Source organism: Cryptomeria japonica, chromosome 3 (genome assembly GCF_030272615.1).
Source record: "Cryptomeria japonica chromosome 3, Sugi_1.0, whole genome shotgun sequence".
Taxonomy (NCBI): domain Eukaryota; kingdom Viridiplantae; phylum Streptophyta; class Pinopsida; order Cupressales; family Cupressaceae; genus Cryptomeria; species Cryptomeria japonica.
Genome location: NC_081407.1, coordinates 908109622 through 908130067, shown reverse-complemented (window position 1 = coordinate 908130067; position 20446 = coordinate 908109622). Strand labels below are relative to the sequence as shown.

Genomic DNA, 20446 nt, shown 5'->3' with positions numbered 1-20446 from the left:
ACTAATCTGTCCTTCAAGACGTAATTAGTGGAACGAACGAATACTGCTGTTTTAGATTAAGGGATGAAATTGCACAACATTAAGAATGAAACTGTATAACATTAAGAGATGATTAACTGACCAAAATCCACTATCGTCCTATACTTTTATGCTTGAAGAAATCAATATTAATCATGCTCATCAGTCGCTGGAACTCTTATTCACAGTGCTGGGCCAGATCAGGTAATGGATTTGCTGTAGGGGTCATGACAAAATATTACAATATTACTTTAATAGATCATTGAAAAGTTTCCAATCGGGTTTCTCAGCAGAAAAGGCTCGTTGTCAAGTTGTCCATGTGATTGGCAAAATTTCAAAAAAAAAAATAAGGGTTGTATATTACATATGCACAGAGGATAAACAGATAAAATAAAATATTTTTTTCATTTTAAGAATAATTCTCAGTCATGCCTTGTTTTCCTAAACTTTGCCGTACCATTTAGCAGGTTCAAAATAAGCCAGCAACAAGGTTTGAAAGAAGCAAATAGGAAACAAAATTTCATGGGCATGTGTGGGTTGAACTTTTGAATAAAATTTCATTTGTTTACTTTTTTGCCCAATGCAACACTCCTTTTTCCTGTCAGGTCTCACAAGGGATTAACCCCAATCATTAGCCAACAGCCATTGCTTTACTGAAGAAGAATCACAGCATACAGAATATACAAGCCACCAATTAGGAGGAGCCTTTTGTTTAATCTGCCAGTGCTAAGGAGGAGCTTTCCAGATGTGGGAATTATTCAAATAAAAATAAATAAAGGATATTCTAGGACAGTTTGTGTTCCACTTGTTGCAGAAGTATTTCTTGGTATTTCTGGGCGCTAGATGGCATTATTGGAGAACAATTTAGAGGGAAATTTCTAGCTGCCTTCCTTGGTCTATGCTAGGTGTGGACTTGCTTGAACAGACTGAATTTATTGCAGCCTTAAAAGACTTCATTGCTGGACATGTGAGCTGTGCAATCTGAGCAACTGAATTCTTATTTGCTGGCTTGAACGTTGGACAGAGTTTTGGCAAGCTAGGAGATATAGCACAGATATTAATGCCCATATGCATGGATGCACAAAAGAGGGACATGGCATCAGAATGAGTAAAACTTTTTGTATTCTGTTATGGACAGCAAACTGTAACATAACTTTTTGATATGCATAGTCACAAGCATGAATGCTAAGTATTTGATATAATGCTTCAATAAATATGTAAATGTTTAGTTGAAATTTATTTAGGAGAATACGTTTTGATAGCTTGAATGAGTCATCTTAAGTGGATTCAAACACAAACTCATTATAATCAATCATATGAAAACTGTTTGAGGAAATACCTATTTAATAAACATTGGGGAAAGTGGAAATTTTTTGCATAGATACCTGGTCAGGGGCATTACAGTGGTATCAGAGCCTAGCTCTTGCAAACCTGTATTGTTGCATGTTGATCTTCCACTTTGCACATTAGAATTTCAATGCAACCCAATGAAGGTGCTACAAGATATTATTTTCAGAGAAGACCGTGTAACTAACTAAAGTATTCCAGTAATTCAAGAGATTGACTCCCCTTTGCAGGTATTGAGCAAATAGAAGAGAATATGGGCAACAAAGACCATGAGGATCCCAGCACTAGAAATATCTTAAATGGACTTACTAGAGGGCAACGAGATTTGTTGTAGTTGATGACCCAATTTGATCAGTTTAATATTGCAAAAACAATAACGGAGATAACAATCACAATGGTGGAAACAATGGCAGCCATGGAGAGGCCAGCAACACTAACATTCCAGTTAACAACTCTAGCACAATGAGTAGAACAAATCCTAGATCTCTATTGCCTGATTTCATAGATGCACAACCAAGGGGGCAAGCAAGACAACAGGGAGATGGTGAAATTTTTCCAGATAATTTGAAGGAGTAACAATCATTAGGTGCTGAATTTCATGCAGTCATGCCCTTAAGAGATTTCTGCCAGGTGAAGTACAGGAATAGGCCCAGAGGAGATTTGGGTCAAGGACCTAATCAAGAGTTGCAGCATAAAGTAGGAAAATTGTGTAAAAAGTAATTTAATTAAATAAATTAAGTTGCCCAAATTAATGTCTTCCAAGAACTAATATTTAATTAATTATATTTATAAGCTGAATGTTTTATTTTAAATTTAATAAGTAACTTTACTTGGTCAAAAAACAAAAATAATAATATAAAGTCACTTTGTGGAAGAAAAAAGATGAATTATTATTAAAAGTGGTTTTTAAATATACTTTTTCAGAAAGTTCCACTAGGAATTATAAAAAGGGGTTGAAGTGATGCATTTGGGTATTCTATGCATTTGGTATTTCTTGAAAACCCCAGTGCTGGAGTTGGATAAATTTCTACCATTGTAGGACGAAAACCCTCAAGCGAAGATTGGCTTCGGTGATGCAAGATTCCTCCCTAGCTAATTGCAGTGGTGGGCTCATTCAAAGTTCACATTTGGAGCAAATTGATGAATCATCAGGATTCATAGGTGTGAAGAGTGAAAGTTTATGAGGTTACAGGTGCAAAATATGTACAGAGGATAAACAAATAAAATAATATATTTTATTCATGTTAAGAATAATTCTCAGCCGTGCCTTGTTTTCCTAAACTTTGTCATACCATTTAGCATTCTCAAAATAAGGCAATAACAAGTTTGGAAGAAGCAAATAGGAAACAAAATTGCTGGCGCAAGCCTATATGAAAAGTATTGCAGCTTCTAGATGCTATTCTAGAGTTTATTTCTGCCGTATGAGTGGATGAGGTCAAAATGAAAAAGACTTTCATGGGTGTGTGTGGGTTAAACTTGAAAAAATATTTCACTTTCTTTCTTTGTTGCCCAACAGAAGACTCCTTTTTTCTTCTCGGGTCCCACAAGGGATTAACCCTAATCATTAGCCCTCTTTTGACTAAGATTATTGAAGTTACCCTTCTATCTTTGACCTTGAGATCCCTTATAGTGGTGCCCGACAAGGAATCATTTCACCTTGGTCTTGGAAGCTCTAATGGAAGCCAGGAAAGATTCCATTTCCCTTGGTCTTGGTCCTTGGATGTCAACATGGTGGTTCTCCAAGAAAATGTAATCGGTCTTGGGTGCCAATATGCTGGCCTCACAATTCATTAAGTTATTGTTGATTTAAGTGGGACCATTTTTATATATTTTGTTTATAGTTATGGAGCTTACAGTTGGAGCCATGAACTAGTGAACCCAAATTTTAATAGGTGTACAAGATAATGAATGTCAAATGACATTTATCTAAGATATGCTTGGTGATGTCAATAATTCAATCCTCACCCAAAGCGCTTTGTAGGAATATTTATATATCCGTAAACACTTGTAGAACAGTGGGTTGCATCATCATTCTTATTTGTTGTTCACCCAATGATAATGTAAGTATTGGGAAGATGTCTGTAACGGGATTTGTTACAACTCTTTCCCTAGTGGTGTGGGACAAAACAGTCACAAAGCATTATATAAAAGCTCTACACACACGATCTCTAAGGGTGGATGTATCCAAATTAATCCTAAAATGATCTCTCTTATTTTCATGTGTTTCAAGTCTTAATCATTGTATAAATCTATATAAGGGTGGTGTCTACTTAGAAACTTTGCAGTAGTCACAGCACTTTCCCTAAGAGTAAAAGGACCATACACACTACAGAACATGATCCATTCACACCTTTACAGCTGAGTAGGACTGCATTGCATATTAATAGCTTTTTATATATATCAATGACACGTGCCTTCTATTTGTTAATAACTTAATGCTATCATAAAGGAAGTGTGGAAGAAAACTTTCAAGAGTAGAAAAAAGACAAACTCTACAGAACCAAATAACATCATTCATTGACACAACAAAATCTTAAATCAAAAAATCAAATTTTGAATGGTGAAACATCATACCTTCAGTAATAGCCATTCAAAGTCAGTCATACCAAAGCAAGCACGATGGTTTCTCTTGAGAGTAAGAAGGGATTGACCATCTATATCTTCCTTTTGGAAAATCTGCAGATATTCTACATACGACAAGTATTAAATCAAACATTTTGGGTAAAGGCACACATGAAAACCTCCATAAAACAAATCATGGTCATTCTTAAAGGAACTTCACCAAGCAAACTAAGCAATAACAATTAACATCAGATGATTTTTGGTTTGGATCTATTAAATCAAGTATTAAATCTATATTTTGGGTAAAAAGGCATGGATTGAAAGCCTCCATAAAACAAATCATGATCATCCTCAAAGGAACTTCACCAAGCAAGGTAAGCAATAACAATCAACATACGACAAGTATTAACAAAGTAATCTACAGAGATTCTACATATGACAACAATTAAATCAAACATTTTGGGTAAAGGCAGAGAATGAAAGCCTCCATAAAACAAATCATGGTCATTCTCAAAGGAACTTCAACAAGCAAACTAAGCAACAACAACTAACATCAGGTGATTTTTCGTTTGAATTTTGAAATGCAATTTGTTTCAAATGGATTTTTATTAATATATAGTTACAAAAGTAATGATTCAACTGATCAACGGACAGATAAAAAAAAGAGCAACTTCCTCAAATCCCACGTCTTAAAAGAGAAAACATGGCAAGACCAATAAGATGAGTTTCTAAACCATTTGACATATGCAGACAGATAATTGTCCTCTTCTGGGAAAATTTGAAGAACACACATATATAGAATCCAAAAAAATGTAATATAAATTCTTTCAAAACAATTCTTCAAATTATGATAAATTTGTATTCATATCAAAGAAAAAGCCATTCATGAATCCATATAAGAGCTACCACTTAAAGAGCTATTAATCAAGTGATCTAAATTAGGTTGGTAGTTTAGGGTACCATACACTAGTTGAGGAACTTAATGCATTATTATAAGCAAAAATTGAACATAACTCAATACAAAATGAAATTGACAATTACTAAATAGCTGAAAAATGTAGATTCTTACTTCAACTTGAGCTTTTATAATATGGACAAACTCTGTAAAATAGATGTATGCCTTCTAGTCTATCTTATAGCTTTCTGATATATGGAGAAAAATACTCATTGAAGATTGTAAATTAGGGTTCTTGGTTAGAAGCAATAAATATGCATGGTAGTGAGCCATGCTCTCCCTAGAAGTTGAAATTGACAATTGGATAAAAACAAACTTATGAGAAAACTATAAATGTTTGTTGTAGTTATTTAATTTTGGAGCCCTACTTCTTGGGGTCATATAACTAGCCCATTACTTGAAATTCACATTTTGTATATGTATTTGGAAGCTTATGTTATGAACTCAACGAACAAAGATGGACTATAGCATGTGCATGGTCCAATGGTCACATCACCAAACTGCATTCCAGTGGACTTCAAAAATGCAAAATACAAAAACATAAAATACAAACCAAAAAAAAGATTTCAAGAAATTTTCAAAATTTTCTCCAAAACTACCACTTAAATCATTTGAGAAGTTTTCCATACCATTCATCCCTCCTTGAGAAATGCAATGAACCACATTACTCCTTGTTTCTACACCAGAGGAGGGAACTTTTGATGAATCTAGTTCCTAGTAAACTGTTAATGCATTAGTAGCTTATGCAAGATACATCTCTCCTAACCTATCAATCTCTCTTGTTCTGTTTTGATTATGCTTTCCGAACTGAATATGTTTATCTGATTATAATATTGACATTGATAAAGATGGGTTAGATCGATGACTTGCTTAACAAAGTTAAGCGTCGATCTAATGCTATCGGGCTAGTAACCTGATAGCACATTAATGTCGATCCATAACTTGCTTAACAAAGTTATGGATCGACATTAATGTGCTATCGGGTTACTAGCCCGATAGCATTAGATCGACGCTTAACTTTGTTAAGCAAGTCGTCGATCTAACCCATCTTTATCAATGTCAATATTATAATCAGATAAACATATTCAGTTCGGAAAGCATAATCAAAACAGAACAAGAGAGATTGATAGGTTAGGAGAGATGTATCTTGCATAAGCTACTAATGCATTAACAGTTTACTAGGAACTAGATTCATCAAAAGTTCCCTCCTCTGGTGTAGAAACAAGGAGTAATGTGGTTCATTGCATTTCTCAAGGAGGGATGAATGGTATGGAAAACTTCTCAAATGATTTAAGTGGTAGTTGCACATATATAATGCTATTAGTTATCGATCTGTTAACATTTGCTTTGACACCGATTCATTCGGGTGTGGTTATATCGATCGGTTAACATTTGCCTTGACACCGATTCATTCGGGTGTGGTTATATCAATCAGTTAACATTTGCCTTTACACCGATTCATTATCGGGTGTGTTTGTCGATCTGTTATCATTTAGTAATGGCACCGATTAAGTTATCATAAACACCGAATGAATTAGTAGACAGTCACGACCAAGTGACATCTTGGTCGGACATGTCTAAAAGACATGTCCGATCAAGGTGCCACTTGATCATGATTGCTTTACTATATATACAACATTCAAAAGAAAAGGAATGACATTGAAATCGATACATGTTCATCCTTCAAACCTGCAGAAAAGAAAGACGATAATATTATTGTCATAATAATAATACCAAAATCAGAAATACACTATCTAGCATATAACTTGTTTATTAAATTGGAAATTGCAACACTTTTACATGGTATCAGAGCCAAGTTGATCGAACTTGAGGCCATTCAATTTTGTGAAAAATTTAAGAACAAGGTTATATACTACATCACATTTCTCCAATGGCCAGCGCTATCAGATTTGAAGACAAACTCGGAGGTGGCGATGATTTTTCAGCCTGGAAGTTCAGAATCCAAATGATCTTAAGAGAGAACAAAGTAGATTCATTTGTTCAAACTAAAAATGATCAACCTGAAAATGAACCTGACAAAACCGCATGGATTGAAGGAAATAAAAAAGCCATCAAAATAATAGTTGATGGGGTGAGAAACAACATTATGCCAATCATAAGAAAACATCAGACAGCCTATAAAATGTTCAAAGCACTTGAAAGCACATTTGAGATATCGAATGCAAGTCGAACTCTAGCATTAAAACGAGAAATAAATCATATCACCATGAACAAGGGGGAGACAATCAACGCCTACTTTATGCGGATATCAACTCTAAGAGATGAACTAGCAACTCTGGATTACGAGATCAAAAGCAAAGAGTTAACACTCATTGCTCTAGATGGGTTGCCTAGTGGATGGAGTACATTCGTCCAAGGCATCAGCGCAAGGTCCAAATATCCTAAGTTTGAAAGATTAAGGGACGATTGTCTTCAAGAAGAGTCAAGATTGAACAAGATGGGAGTAAAACAAAAGAACACAGATGAAGACCTTCAAGTCCTAAATACCAACACAACTAAGACAACCAAGAAGAAGCGGTTTAGGAAAAGGAAGAGTCGTCAAGGAAAGAACACTTCAAAGAGAGACCTATCACATATTCAATGCTATAGGTGCGATAGGTTCGAGCACTTTGTTGCAAAATGTCCTAAGAGAGCCAAACAAGCCACATTTGCCAGAGCAGGAAAATCTAAAAGAGAAGATAACTCCCAGAACTGTCCTCTACTCAACACTTACAAGCCATGCATCAAATAAGTCTAACTCCTGGGTGATCGAGAGTGGTTCATCCAGACACATTATAGGGTTTAGAGAAGTGCTAGACTCCATGACAGAGGATAATGAAGAGGAAGTAACCATCGGAGATGATTCCTCACATCCAGTTAGAGGAATTGGTTCCTGCACCATCAAACTGAAGACAGGTATATCATTGCAACTCGAAGGAGTACTGTATGTCCCCGGCATCAAGAGAGATCTAGTCTCCATATCAACCCTAGAAGATAACGGATACAGAGTAACCTTCATGGAGAACAAGGTGTTGGCTTGGCCGAAAAATTCTTCCATCAAGAAAGCTAAAGTCATTGGTCAAAGACGAGGCTATTTGTATGAGTTGTGCACAGAGCCCAACCTAGCCCTGATTCACGAAGCAACAAATGCAAATGAGGTCTGGCATAGAAGACTAGGCCACCTGAATTATAGAGCTTTGTCATCTATGGGAAACCTTGTCACAGGTTTACCTAGGTTGCAGCAATATCATTCAAAGGCATGCAAGGGATGTGCCCCTAGGTAAAAATATCAAGGGTGTCTTCCATAATAGTACTAGGAAAACAAGCAAAGTATTAGAGTTAGTTCATTCTGATATATGTGGACCCATGTCCGCTCCTTCTCTAGGAGGATGTTTGTATTATGTAATTTTTGTTGATGACTACTCTAGGAAAACTTGGATCTACTTTCTGAAGTATAAAGAATCAGAAGAGATCCTTAGTAGGTTTAAAGAGTTTAAATCACTGACAGAGAACTACACAAGTAACAAAATCAAAACCCTAAGGACTGATAATGGGGGGGAATACACATCAGAATTATTTAGAGATTTTTGTAAAAACTCAGGGATTAAGAGGGAGTTAACAATACCTTATAATCCTCAACAAAATGGTGTAGCTGAGAGGAAAAATAGGACAATTATAGAAGCTGCCAAAGCCATGATTCTTGATCAGAATCTAAATATAAATCTTTGGGCAGAAACAACTAACACTGCTGTATATATACAAAACAGATGTCCTCACTCTCATCTTGAAGATAAAACTCCTGAGGAAGTATTTACCAAACTAAAACCAGATATTAGCCACCTTAGGATATTTGGGTGTCCTGTCTATATACATATACCTAAAGAGAAAAGACTAAAACTAGAACCCTCTGGAAAAAGGGGAATACTTGTAGGATATATTGAAACATCCAAGGCCTATAGAATATATATACATGGTCAGAAAAATATTGAACTTAGTAGGGATGTAATATTTGAAGAAGACTTAGCCTTCAAAAGAGCCCTAAGTACAACAGAGCCTGAAATTTATATCCCCACTCCTAACATAGAAGAAGACCCCACTCCTGAGCTTTAGAGGGAGAATCTTGAGGAAACCATACGTGAAACTTCAAACCCACCTAAAGAAAACATCAAGAAAAGACCTCTATGGGCCACCAAGACTGTAGCAGAAGCTCAGAAGTTTGTTGCTCCTTCAGGAACCTTCAGGGAAAGCAAAAGACCTAATAAAATCACTAGCTATGTTGCTCTTATGAATAATCTTTCTAAAACTGAACCAAACAATGTATCAGATGCACTTAAACATCAAGTATGGAAGGATGCCATGTCTGAAGAGTATCAATCCATTATGAAAAATGATGTTTGGGAGATTGTTCCTAGGCCAACCAAGAAATTTGTGATTTCATCTAAATGGTTATTCAAAATCAAACATGTTGCAGACGGCAGTATTGAAACACAAGGCCAGATTTGTAGCCAGAGGCTTCTCACAAAGGGAGGGAATAGACTATGAAGAAACCTTTGCACCTGTTGCCAGGTATACATCAGTGAGAGCTGTGTTAGCCATTGCAGCAGCAAAAGGATGGAAGGTACACCAAATGGATGTTAAGACAACATTTCTAAATGGTGAGATCTCAGAAGAAGTCTACCTAGAGCAACCTGAACGATTTGAAAATTATGATGTAGAGTCTCATGTGTGCAGACTCAAGAAAGCTCTCTATGGGCTTAAACAAGCCCCCCGGGCCTGGTATGAAAGAATTGACACCTATCTCTCAGGACTAGGCTTCTATAAAAATGATGCAGATCCTAATCTCTACTACAAAAGAAATAAAGGTGATATGTTAATGTTGATTTTATATGTTGATGACTTATTAATCACAGAAAATGATTATCTTATAGATCAATGCAAGAATGATCTATCCAAAGAATTTGATATGAAGGACTTAGGACTCCTTCATTACTTCCTAGGATTGGAAGTATGGCAGAATTCTGACAATATTATACTAAACCAAGGAAAGTATACCTTGGACATTTTGAAGAGATTCAAAATGCATAACTGCAGACCTATGACATCTCCCATGGAAACAAATTTACATAAACTTAGGGAAGCAGCAGCAGAGTCACAATCCACTGATCCTACACTCTACAGACAGATGATTGGGTCCCTGATGTATCTGGTGAATACAAGGCCAGATATCTGTTATGTTGTCAATGCCTTAAGTCAGTTTATGTGTGAGCCTAAGGAAATTCACTTGATTGCACTGAAACACATAATGAGATACTTACAAGGTACTCTAAACCTTGGTCTCAAATATGAGAAAGTCAATCTAGACCTACACGGATTTACAGACTCAGATTGGGCTGGGAGTGACTGACAGGAAAAGCACTTCAGGGTGTTGCTTCAGTTTAGGATCAGCCATGATATCTTGGATCAGCAGAAAACAGTCTTTTGTAGCTCAGAGTTCCACTGAGGCCGAGTACATTGCAGCTTCCATGGCTGCTCGAGAAGTAGTATGGCTTAGGAAGTTGCTTGTGGGACCATTTGGTGAACCTATGAAACCCACTATCATCCATTGTGACAACCAAAGCTGCATAAAGCTTTCTATAGATCCAGTATTTCATGACAGAGCCAAGCATATTGAGATTCCATACCATTATGTACGAGACATGGTAGACAAAAATGTGATCAAATTGGAATATGTTAGCACAGGAGATCAAACTGCAGATATTCTGACCAAACCACTTTCCAGAGTGAAGGTTGATCACTTCAGAAAAGGTTTAGGTATGATAGAAAGGTAATCTGCTTTCTAAATAAGATGTTTAATGTGTAAACTTCTTTTGTCATGTTGAGACATTTTGGGTTTCACCCCCTGTGCTCATATCTAAGAGGTGACGATCTCTCAAATTATGAACACTTGTATGTAGACATCATAAGGTGACGATCTTATGATTCTCTAAATCAGTTATCATGATTGGATTTCTGGTATGTCATGGATGTGCCATGATGGTGTTGTGATAAAATATTTGTATAAAATGTTTGTGCACATATCACAACCTGGATAAGATGAGAATCTAGCCATCCTCATATGTTTATCCTTAGTATTGCGTGTTTAGGCAATACTGATATCACGTGTTTAGGTGATATCTTGTCATAATGAAATGATAAATCTTCTATATCACATGATTAGGTGATACTCTATGTCACATGCTTAGAGTGATGTTTTTTATTTGAATATTATGTTCTAATGATACTTCATATCATATGTATAGATGATATATATTCTTAGAGACTGACATTATGGAAAAAGAAATGTGATGCAGGTTACTTTATCTATCTTCCAAAACTAAGAGGGAGTGTTAATGCATTAGTAGCTTATGCAAGATACGTCTCTCCTAACCTATCAATCTCTCTTATTCTGTTTTGATTATGCTTTCCGAACTGAATATGTTTATCTGATTATAATATTGACATTGATAAAGATGGGTTAGATCGACGACTTGCTTAACAAAGTTAAGCGTCAATCTAATGCTATCGGGCTAGTAACCCGATAGCACATTAATGTCGATCCATAAATGGATCGGCATTAATATGCTATCGAGGTATTAACCCAGTAGCACATATATAATGCTATTAGTTATCGATCTGTTAACATTTGCTTTGACACCGATTCATTCGGGTGTGGTTATATCGATCGGTTAACATTTGCCTTGACACCGATTCATTCGGGTGTGGTTATATCAATCAGTTAACATTTGCCTTTACACCGATTCATTATCGGGTGTGTTTATCGATCTGTTATCATTTAGTAATGGCACCGATTAAGTTATCATAAACACCGAATGAATTAGTAGACAGTCCCGATTCATTATCGGGTGTGTTTATCGATCTGTTATCATTTAGTAATGGCACCGATTAAGTTATCATAAACACCGAATGAATTAGTAGACAGTCACGACCAAGTGACATCTTGGTCGGACATGTCTAAAAGACATGTCCGATCAAGGTGCCACTTGATCGTGATTGCTCTACAATATATACAACATTCAAAAGAAAAGGAATGACATTGAAATCGATACATGTTCATCCTTCAGACCTGCAGAAAAGAAAGACGATAATATTATTGTCATAATAATAATACCAAAATCAGAAATACACTATCTAGCATATAACTTGTTTATTAAATTGGAAATTGCAACACTTTTACATGAACCACTTGCCCTATGTGAAGATTGTCCTACCTTCACTACTTGACAAAGTGGAATTTGTTGACTCTTCATCTCCTTGACCAATGTATCAATGATCATACCTATATGGGTTAAAATGGTAGTGCCACGATCAAATATTGTGCTCTGCAATTGTTTAGCAACATTTGATGTGTCTAGGAATGTCAAGAAGTCTAGTCAATGTAGGTTTGCATTGAACACTGGGTGCAACCCAAGATAGGATGGAAAGATGAGTTCAAATTGGTTTTCACCCTCATTAGTAATCGTGTATGGACCAGCAACAAAAGCCTAAGTCTCAAAGGTAGTTAGTGTACAATGCTTATTATTATGTTTTGATAATATTGCTTATCCAGCTATGTATTAATGGTTTTTTGGCTCCAGGTAGTTTTAAGCATCAATTGGTCAACAGCCTCTTCGCAATTGTCAAATCTTTCAAATAGATTGTGTATCATCAAGGAAAGCAAGATGATCTATTCAGATTGACTTTGATCCTTGATTGAACATCTTTAGTTTTCATTTGTAATAGTTTCATGTGCAAGTAAAGATAGATTTTACTCCCATATTTGGTATGCATTGTGATCTCTATTATTAATTCATGTATCTATTTTATTAGATGGAACAGTAAGCAAGAGGCACCATTTCCTTAAAAGAAATCAGGTCCAATATAAGAGATTCATGCCCTTAGATCCCAATAAAGGCAAGAGACCACAAGGTAGTCAAGACGAAGAGATCAAGCGATCTTTAATGATTGTAGAGCAAAGGGAATGAAGAAGAAGATTACGAGAAACACTTGAGGTAAATACAACCCTATGATCCCCAAGTCAAAGACCTTCCCAAGAATAAATTAAAATCCGAAGCATAAGTCAAAGTAATAGTTACGAAGAGGAAAAGACTTCCACGACAAGAAAATACACAAAGGCAATGTGGGATGAAATAGCAAGGCACTTACTGCTTCCTGATGAAGCATACCTGAAACTTGCCTATCAAGTCGAGAAATCATCAATACAATCACCACCAGAGGAAGAAGAATAGGAAGGAGAGTCCACAAACTCATTGTTAGAAATATATGAAAAAAACATCCAATGCATTCAAGAACTACTAGTTATGGAAGATCTAGTAGTGGGAGGATTTGAGCCTAAAACTTCGAGACAAAGGGAGCATAGAAAAGATTCTTAGGACAACCCAAGCGTGTCGAATGCCAAAACAAGAGATGTAGAGGATTCCTATGTGGTCAAGAGTGCAAGAGAAGCACCAAAACATACGAGTCAAAACTCCCCAACAAGGTTCAAGTCACACACATTGCATCAAGAAAGAAAAGAAAGATGGTGATTCCCCTCACAAGCCAAAATATGGAGAAGCAAAAACTTCCGAAAATCATGGGTAATAGATCAAGGGATCATGTACGGCATTGTAAAATTTGCAACAAAACAATTTGGATAGCTGGCCAAGACAATACATCTTACTAGTTAAGATAGTTTCCAACAACCTTGAGGGGTACAATGATAAATTGGTACACAAAGCTTGAAGCAGCCTCCAAAGCTACATGGGACTTTTTAAGGAAAGCATTTCAAAAAGAATTCAAACTTCTCTGAAATGACATTAAGATTGTAGTAGAAATCTACATGTGAGAACTTACAATTGTAGGCTCAAAGAACTCTTAGCAAAATTAGAAACAAAACCAGCTGACAATATAAAAAAGCGGTGGTTCATTGAAGGCTTATTTCCATCGTTAAGATAAAACATGAACCTAGTACCACCCTCATCCTATTTTGAAGCCTACAATTAGGCAATTGACATAGAAAGTGACGGTAAAATGTTCTCACATAGTGAAAGAAGAACAAAGGATGATGAAAGTTCAAATGACTAGTGATAATGAATCAGGAGCAGTACAAGCGCTTCAAAGGGGCACACTCCAAATGATGAAAGAGTTGAAGGCGGAGAAAGAATCAACAAAGAAATTAACGATCTATAGTACTAAGTGCAAAACTGAGGAGCAATTTAGTGGTATGAGATAACACTTTGACTATATGGTGACCAACCTCAACCTCCCTTGTCTAGTTGGTTTCATTTGTACATTGGGTGAATTTTTAAGTGTACAGATTGATTGTACGACCCTTCAATTGTCCCAACAAAAGTCTATTCTTGGAAGCCATTCTCAACAACCATCTATTCTTAGGATCCATTCTTAAAACCAGTCTATTCTTGGCAGTTTTAGTGTGCAATCAAATGAGGTCCATTGTTTGGTCCGAAAAATTATTCACATATTCGCATCTATTGTTTAGCATTGTTAGCATTATTTTTTTGTCTCATAAAAAATCATGAAAATGATGTGCAGCATTAAATTTTATGTGGTTTTGAAGGTCTTAATTTGGGCTTGTTGGTGAGGGCTCCATCCCTCAACCCTGCCTTGTATCGCAATAGGGAGTACACAAGGAGCACTGTCCCTAAATCCCGCAAGGGGCGCTGCCCCTCAACCACATTGGGTGTGTTGCCCCTAGACCACTGTAGGAGGCATTGCCTCTTGACCTCATTCAGGGCATTGCCCCCAGACCCCTAGCACACTCATTTGATTTGCCAAGTACTCTCCAAGTTTGAGTTTGCAAAGTACACTTAAAAGTTTGTTTATATGTCCTCTTCTACAATATTATCGTCAGTTTGGAAAATCTTCCCTAATGTTATTTGATGTTTACTTGTCATTCAAAAGACATTTTCTCTTTTGAGCAGGATGATGTACTCAATGTACAATGCTTATTATTATTTTTCAATAATACTGGTTATCCAACTATGTATCAATGGTTTGTTCCTCTTGGCAACCATCAAGTCTTTTAAATAGATTGTGTATCATCAAGGAAAGGAGGGTGATTTAGTTAGATCAATTTTAACCCTTGGTTGAACATCTTTAGTGTTCTTTCGTAATAATTTCATGTGCGAATAAGGATATATTTTACTCCTATATCTTGTAAGCATTGTCATCTCTATTATTATTTCATGTATCTATTTTATCAGACAGACTAGTAAACATTTGGCATCGTTGTCTTAAAAGAAATTGGGTCTAATATAAGAGATTCATGCCCTTAGATCCCAATGAATGCAAGAAGAGACCACAAGGTGGTCAAGACCGTATCTTTTAGAAGGTGCAACCATATCTTGTCACCCACCTAGAATTGATGATGGATATGATGCAGAGCATACACTCACTAAACCGTGTAAGGGAGATCTTTCTCCCAACTCACCTGTCCTATTAGGTGATAATTGTTCACTCACTCACAAACCCCTCACAAGGCTATAGGTTACTCACAAGGCTTCAACACTCCAACAACACACCCATGTTTCTCAACACACCTCCAACCCTTGACATACACTCAACTAGGGAAACACAACATGATCAGATCTCAATATCAACTTTCCAACACTTCACCTCTGCCAACACCCTTTTGGTAATCACTTACTCAACAACAATCTGTTTACTCCCTACGGTGAGTTGTTCAAGTTCACGGAATAAACAGTAAATGTACACAGAACATATAACCAGCAACATATAACTCACAACATGCAATGGATGCTCACAAATACATATACCCCTCTTGAAATCCTTATGAGGACTTCTCAACACACTCCCTCAAGGTTCTCTACCCCCCCAACCACCCAAGAGAACATCACAATGCTTAATGTGGATTCACTGTTTTTTGGACAGTCATACAAAGTGTAGGGACAGTCATAATACCCTGAGCCAACACCTCTCTCCAGGGCTTCCTAACACTTCCAAGGGTTACTAAGGACTCCCACACACCTTCCCCAATTGTCCTCCACTCATCAAACTCACTCATTACATCATAATCTCAAAATCTCAGTCCACTAGTTCCTTAGTACAGCAATATACCCAGTTTTAGGACATCATAAAAATAGTGAGCATTTTGACCAATCAAGGGCCACAAACACTTAACTAGGGTCTGCACTAACCCCTCACACCTCTCCAAGCCTTCAACCAGCCTCTGGGAGCCCAATCTTGCATGTATATCAACCCACACATCACCAATTTGCTGCCATTTTCAGACTGAAACACAAAAATCAGATTTTGTGTCACCCTTAGCACGTGCCAAAACTAGTAGGGAGCCCTAAAAAAGCATTTACATGAAAGAACATAATATAATACAGTTTTCCACCCATTTTGGGGTTTCAACAATGGATACAAATAAAGTTTTACATTTTATATGCTCACTGACAGCCCTAGGTAGGGTTTTGGACAGTTTTTACAAAATTTACTATATCTCCTTCAAAACAACCAAAATGAATGAAATTGTTGATGTGTGTTTTATGCACATAACATTTCAAAATAAAATACCAAGGTAATTTACCCTCGAACAAAATCACCTCAGATGCTAAGGAGAAGATCAACTAAAATGATTCCAAGGTTTCTACATGTCAGGTCTTGACGAGTGGGTAGCTCAATGGTCAATGTGAATTGCTGTGTTCACTTGGGGACTTACGCAAATGTTAGGATTATCTTCTTTGATCATGAAATATGCGGAATAGGTGTACTGACAACTTAGGATTTAACAATATGGCTCTGGACTTAATTCCTACTAAAAAAATGAGCAAAAGGAATAGGGTTCAAGAAATCTATTCTAAGCATAAGAATGTAGGAAATGATGAACAAATCTAGTGGAATCAAATCAGGCAAGGTCTCACAAACAGGTATTGACACAAGCTTAGTGCAATCATCTAAGGTATACTTAAGGATTTTCAGACTATTACCATAAAACGTTAACACCATCCAAGTTGATGCTTGTCAAAGGACGCATAATAGTTGAAGTTAAGATTACTTAAATCTCCAGTTGACCACACAAGGCACACTTACCAGTGGCAAGAGGCTAGGGGTATGGATTAAGGATTCCACAAAAATATATTCAACAAATTTTCCACTCAATCTAATAAACATGAAAATAAATTCTAATCTAACTTGGAGGAATTGAGAACCATGAATGCAAAGACAACATTTGAAGAGCAAAATCACCAACAATTGAACAATGATTTGGATTCAAATAGCTGCAGCATATACCAATAATTCTACAAAAACTCTCCCTTACAAATGAGAGACAAGGAGGTATATATAAAGTCTCTTACAAAATGGATGGCCAGGATTGATACAAGATCAACGGCCAAGATCATGCCAACAAAACCCTAGAATTGCCCTAATTAGGGTTTACATCAAAAATGGCGCCACCAACATATGGCCCAATGAAAAGATACCTAGTCATCAAATAGGGAATCTTCTAGAAGATTCCTCCCTGCATCTCTCTCTCTCCTAACATACTCCAAGAATCTAGCCAATACAGAATCTAACTGCTCCATGGAAATGCTAGGCAAGGTATCTTACTGCAAATCAATCACGTCCAGTGAATCCGAGCAAGCGTCCAAAATGTTCTCCCAATCTGGCATGAGCTTCTACAAACTATGAACATGAATCAACAAAGAGACCAAGTCATCCATCTGACTCTTCTTCAAAGAGTCAAACTGACAAAAATACATAAATTTCATCTTGTCTCTTAATTCGGCTAAAGTGTAAACCACTAACATCACTAACATCAACACCCAATAATTCCTCAATTGAAGCAAGGATCTTCATTTGAATGTCCTGAATCAATCCCTCCATTTCCATACAACTCAACTGGGCATTCTAATAAGTTGATCTCTTCACGGCCAATGAACAATACCAGCCATGAAAATCGTATCTGTCTCCACTGAACACAATGTTCTCGTTGACCAAGGTGGAATTAGGAATCTTCTTCAAAACCTTGAGGCATGGAATAGTCTTCTCCTAAATAGGCCGGAATTCTTCCCATACTCCCTCCAAATACTGGATTCTAAACACGAGCCATGTTGTCCTATCATATGCCTGGACAAACTAAGTAAGGAGATCATCCCCCTGTTTTCTTGCACTCTCAATTCACTTTTCCACCTCCGAGAGTGTATCTCTCACTGCCTCATAGTGTGAATGTAGTCCATGATCAACTACAATAGGGGAAATAAGGGTGGGATTCTCACGTCTTACCCCCGCAATATACTCTCTAAGTCTGATATTCTCTTCTATGTACTTCTCCTTCTCTTCTATTTCTCTGTCTAACCTAACGCTGATCGCCTTGAGGTTATCACCAACCTCCTGAAACTCTTGCTCTCTTGATGTACGACCAAGGGCAACTGAAGTAATCTGGAAATCCATAGGAGTAGCAATGTCCGTTGTCACACCTCCAATAGGAACAGCCACCTGCGCAATCCGCATTCATGTCTCATCTCTAGCTATGGGCGACAAAATCTCAACTCTCTTGGGTTCTTTCTCTGTATTGCTCCTAGCTAGGTAATCATCAATGTTATCAATAGGTTGTACGTCTATCATTTTCTTACTCTTTTCCATACTTCTCATCAGCCAATCAAGAATAGCAGCCATCTCCATACCATCATCAAGACACATCTCTCAATCAAGCCCTCTCAATGCCGAGATAACATCATCATCATCAGGATTATTCCTAGTCAAATCGTATACCTCATTTCCCAAACTAACCTCCAAAAGGACAATAGGGGATCCCGGCTGATCATCATTCTCATTTGGTGGTGCAGATGTCGCTGTGGCATGTAACTCCTAAATATTCTCTGGTAGTATCACTGTGTTGGAACATTGTTGGGTTTCCTTATTTTGCTCTGTTATTTCAATTACCTTAATTGATGAGACACTAAGAGGTGGTGAAGGAATGATAGGTGGAGGAATGATAGTCTTTTGTTTCTTCTTCTTCACCTCCTCAATCTTCTTCCCTCTGGCCTTGACTCCTAGTGTGTTTTTCCTTCTCTTGGGAGCTTGACTCTCTTCGTCTGCATGAATCCTAACATCACTGATAGTCCTCTGATCATCTTCGGAAGTAGACTCTTTCGGCTTCATCTTTTCATAAGTGAAGGAAACACCCATATCAACTAACTTATTCATCTGAATATCTACCCATGTACAGGAGAAACTCAAGACCTCTCTCATCAATACATTCAGATCAATCTCCTCTGATTCTGACCAATTAGGCAATAAGATTGCCTTCTTCATTTCATTTTCATATTGTGGATGTGTATGATCCCTATCATCTAGCACCTGATGAAGAATAAGTAAAAGTCCACACTTACTCATGACATCCACTAACATTCTGGACCACATTCGTCTCTTCACTGCCTACTCGTCCATCAGGTTGACCCAATAATCTTCTATGTCTACCTTGTGGATGAACTTTTCCCCCCTGATCCTTCCAACTTTCTTATCGGAATCGAATCTTTCTCTTTTCTTGAAGGTTGCAAATCGATAAAATGCAAGCTCCTCACTCGCACTGCTGGCGGCTAAGGCAGACTGGCAAACCTCCAACGTCTTCCCAACTGAAATAGGGAATGTGATGCCTGTCCTATGCTTCTCTTTCTGAATGGAATCAAACTCTAGAAGTTGTCTCACCACTTCCAACAAGATCATTCTGTCGAGCGGATACCTAGGAAGTTTGTAGGGTTCGGATTGAAACCCATGAATCCTAAGGTACGTGAAAGTGGGAAACTGAATATACCACGATCCATATTTCTTTATTAGCTCTGTTGCCTCCTTGGACAATCTTCTGTGGATTCCGCCTTGCAGCATCCGCGTGATGAACATGGTAAATACATCATTCACTCTCTTATAATCTTCAATTCTATACATGTTCAGCTGGGGGTAGCACTCATGACTCCTGAATTGTCCTTGCCCATTCCCGACTTCACCTTTGCATATCAATCCTTTATATGAAACAAACCGTGCAAGCAAGTATACTAGGTAGGAAGTCATGGCGAATGACTTGGACAACTCTACATTCCTCATCTGAAAGTCCAGATTGTCACTTATGATTCTAGACCAATTTCTCCATGTCCCTCTAAGACAATCCTGGATGAAGTAGAACATCCATCCATCAAATATTGCACCCTCCGACATCCCCATCACTCTATTAAGCAGGAATACTAAGTCACTATATTCCTCTTTGAAGTCTGTGCATATGAGTGTCTTGGGAGCCTTGGAATGATAAAGCCTAGGCTCGATCATCCACTCTTTGTTTATCATACTCTTACACGCATCCATCTTCTTCGTGTACCGCTCTTCATATTCATCCTTAGTTGCATCCTTCATATCTGATCCGCGTGGAATTACAAACACCTCAGCAATCGCATCCTCAACAAGGTAGGCAATGACAACACCCTTAGGAGTCTTGATCACTCGCGAACAACGATCATAACATCGTGCACACTCCAGGATAAGCTCACTGCA

At 37.3% G+C, this 20446-nt stretch overlaps 1 protein-coding gene across 2 annotated transcripts in view; it reads right to left on the bottom strand.

The window, feature by feature from the left end:
- Positions 1-20446, bottom strand: part of LOC131067014 (uncharacterized) — a 132593-nt gene that overhangs the window by 67182 nt on the left and 44965 nt on the right. For both annotated transcript variants that reach the window (XM_058001940.2, XM_058001941.2), the window contains exon 3: positions 3940-4052. In XM_058001940.2, the coding sequence (XP_057857923.2) occupies positions 3940-4052 (113 nt within the window). The remainder of the gene's footprint in view (positions 1-3939; positions 4053-20446) is intronic.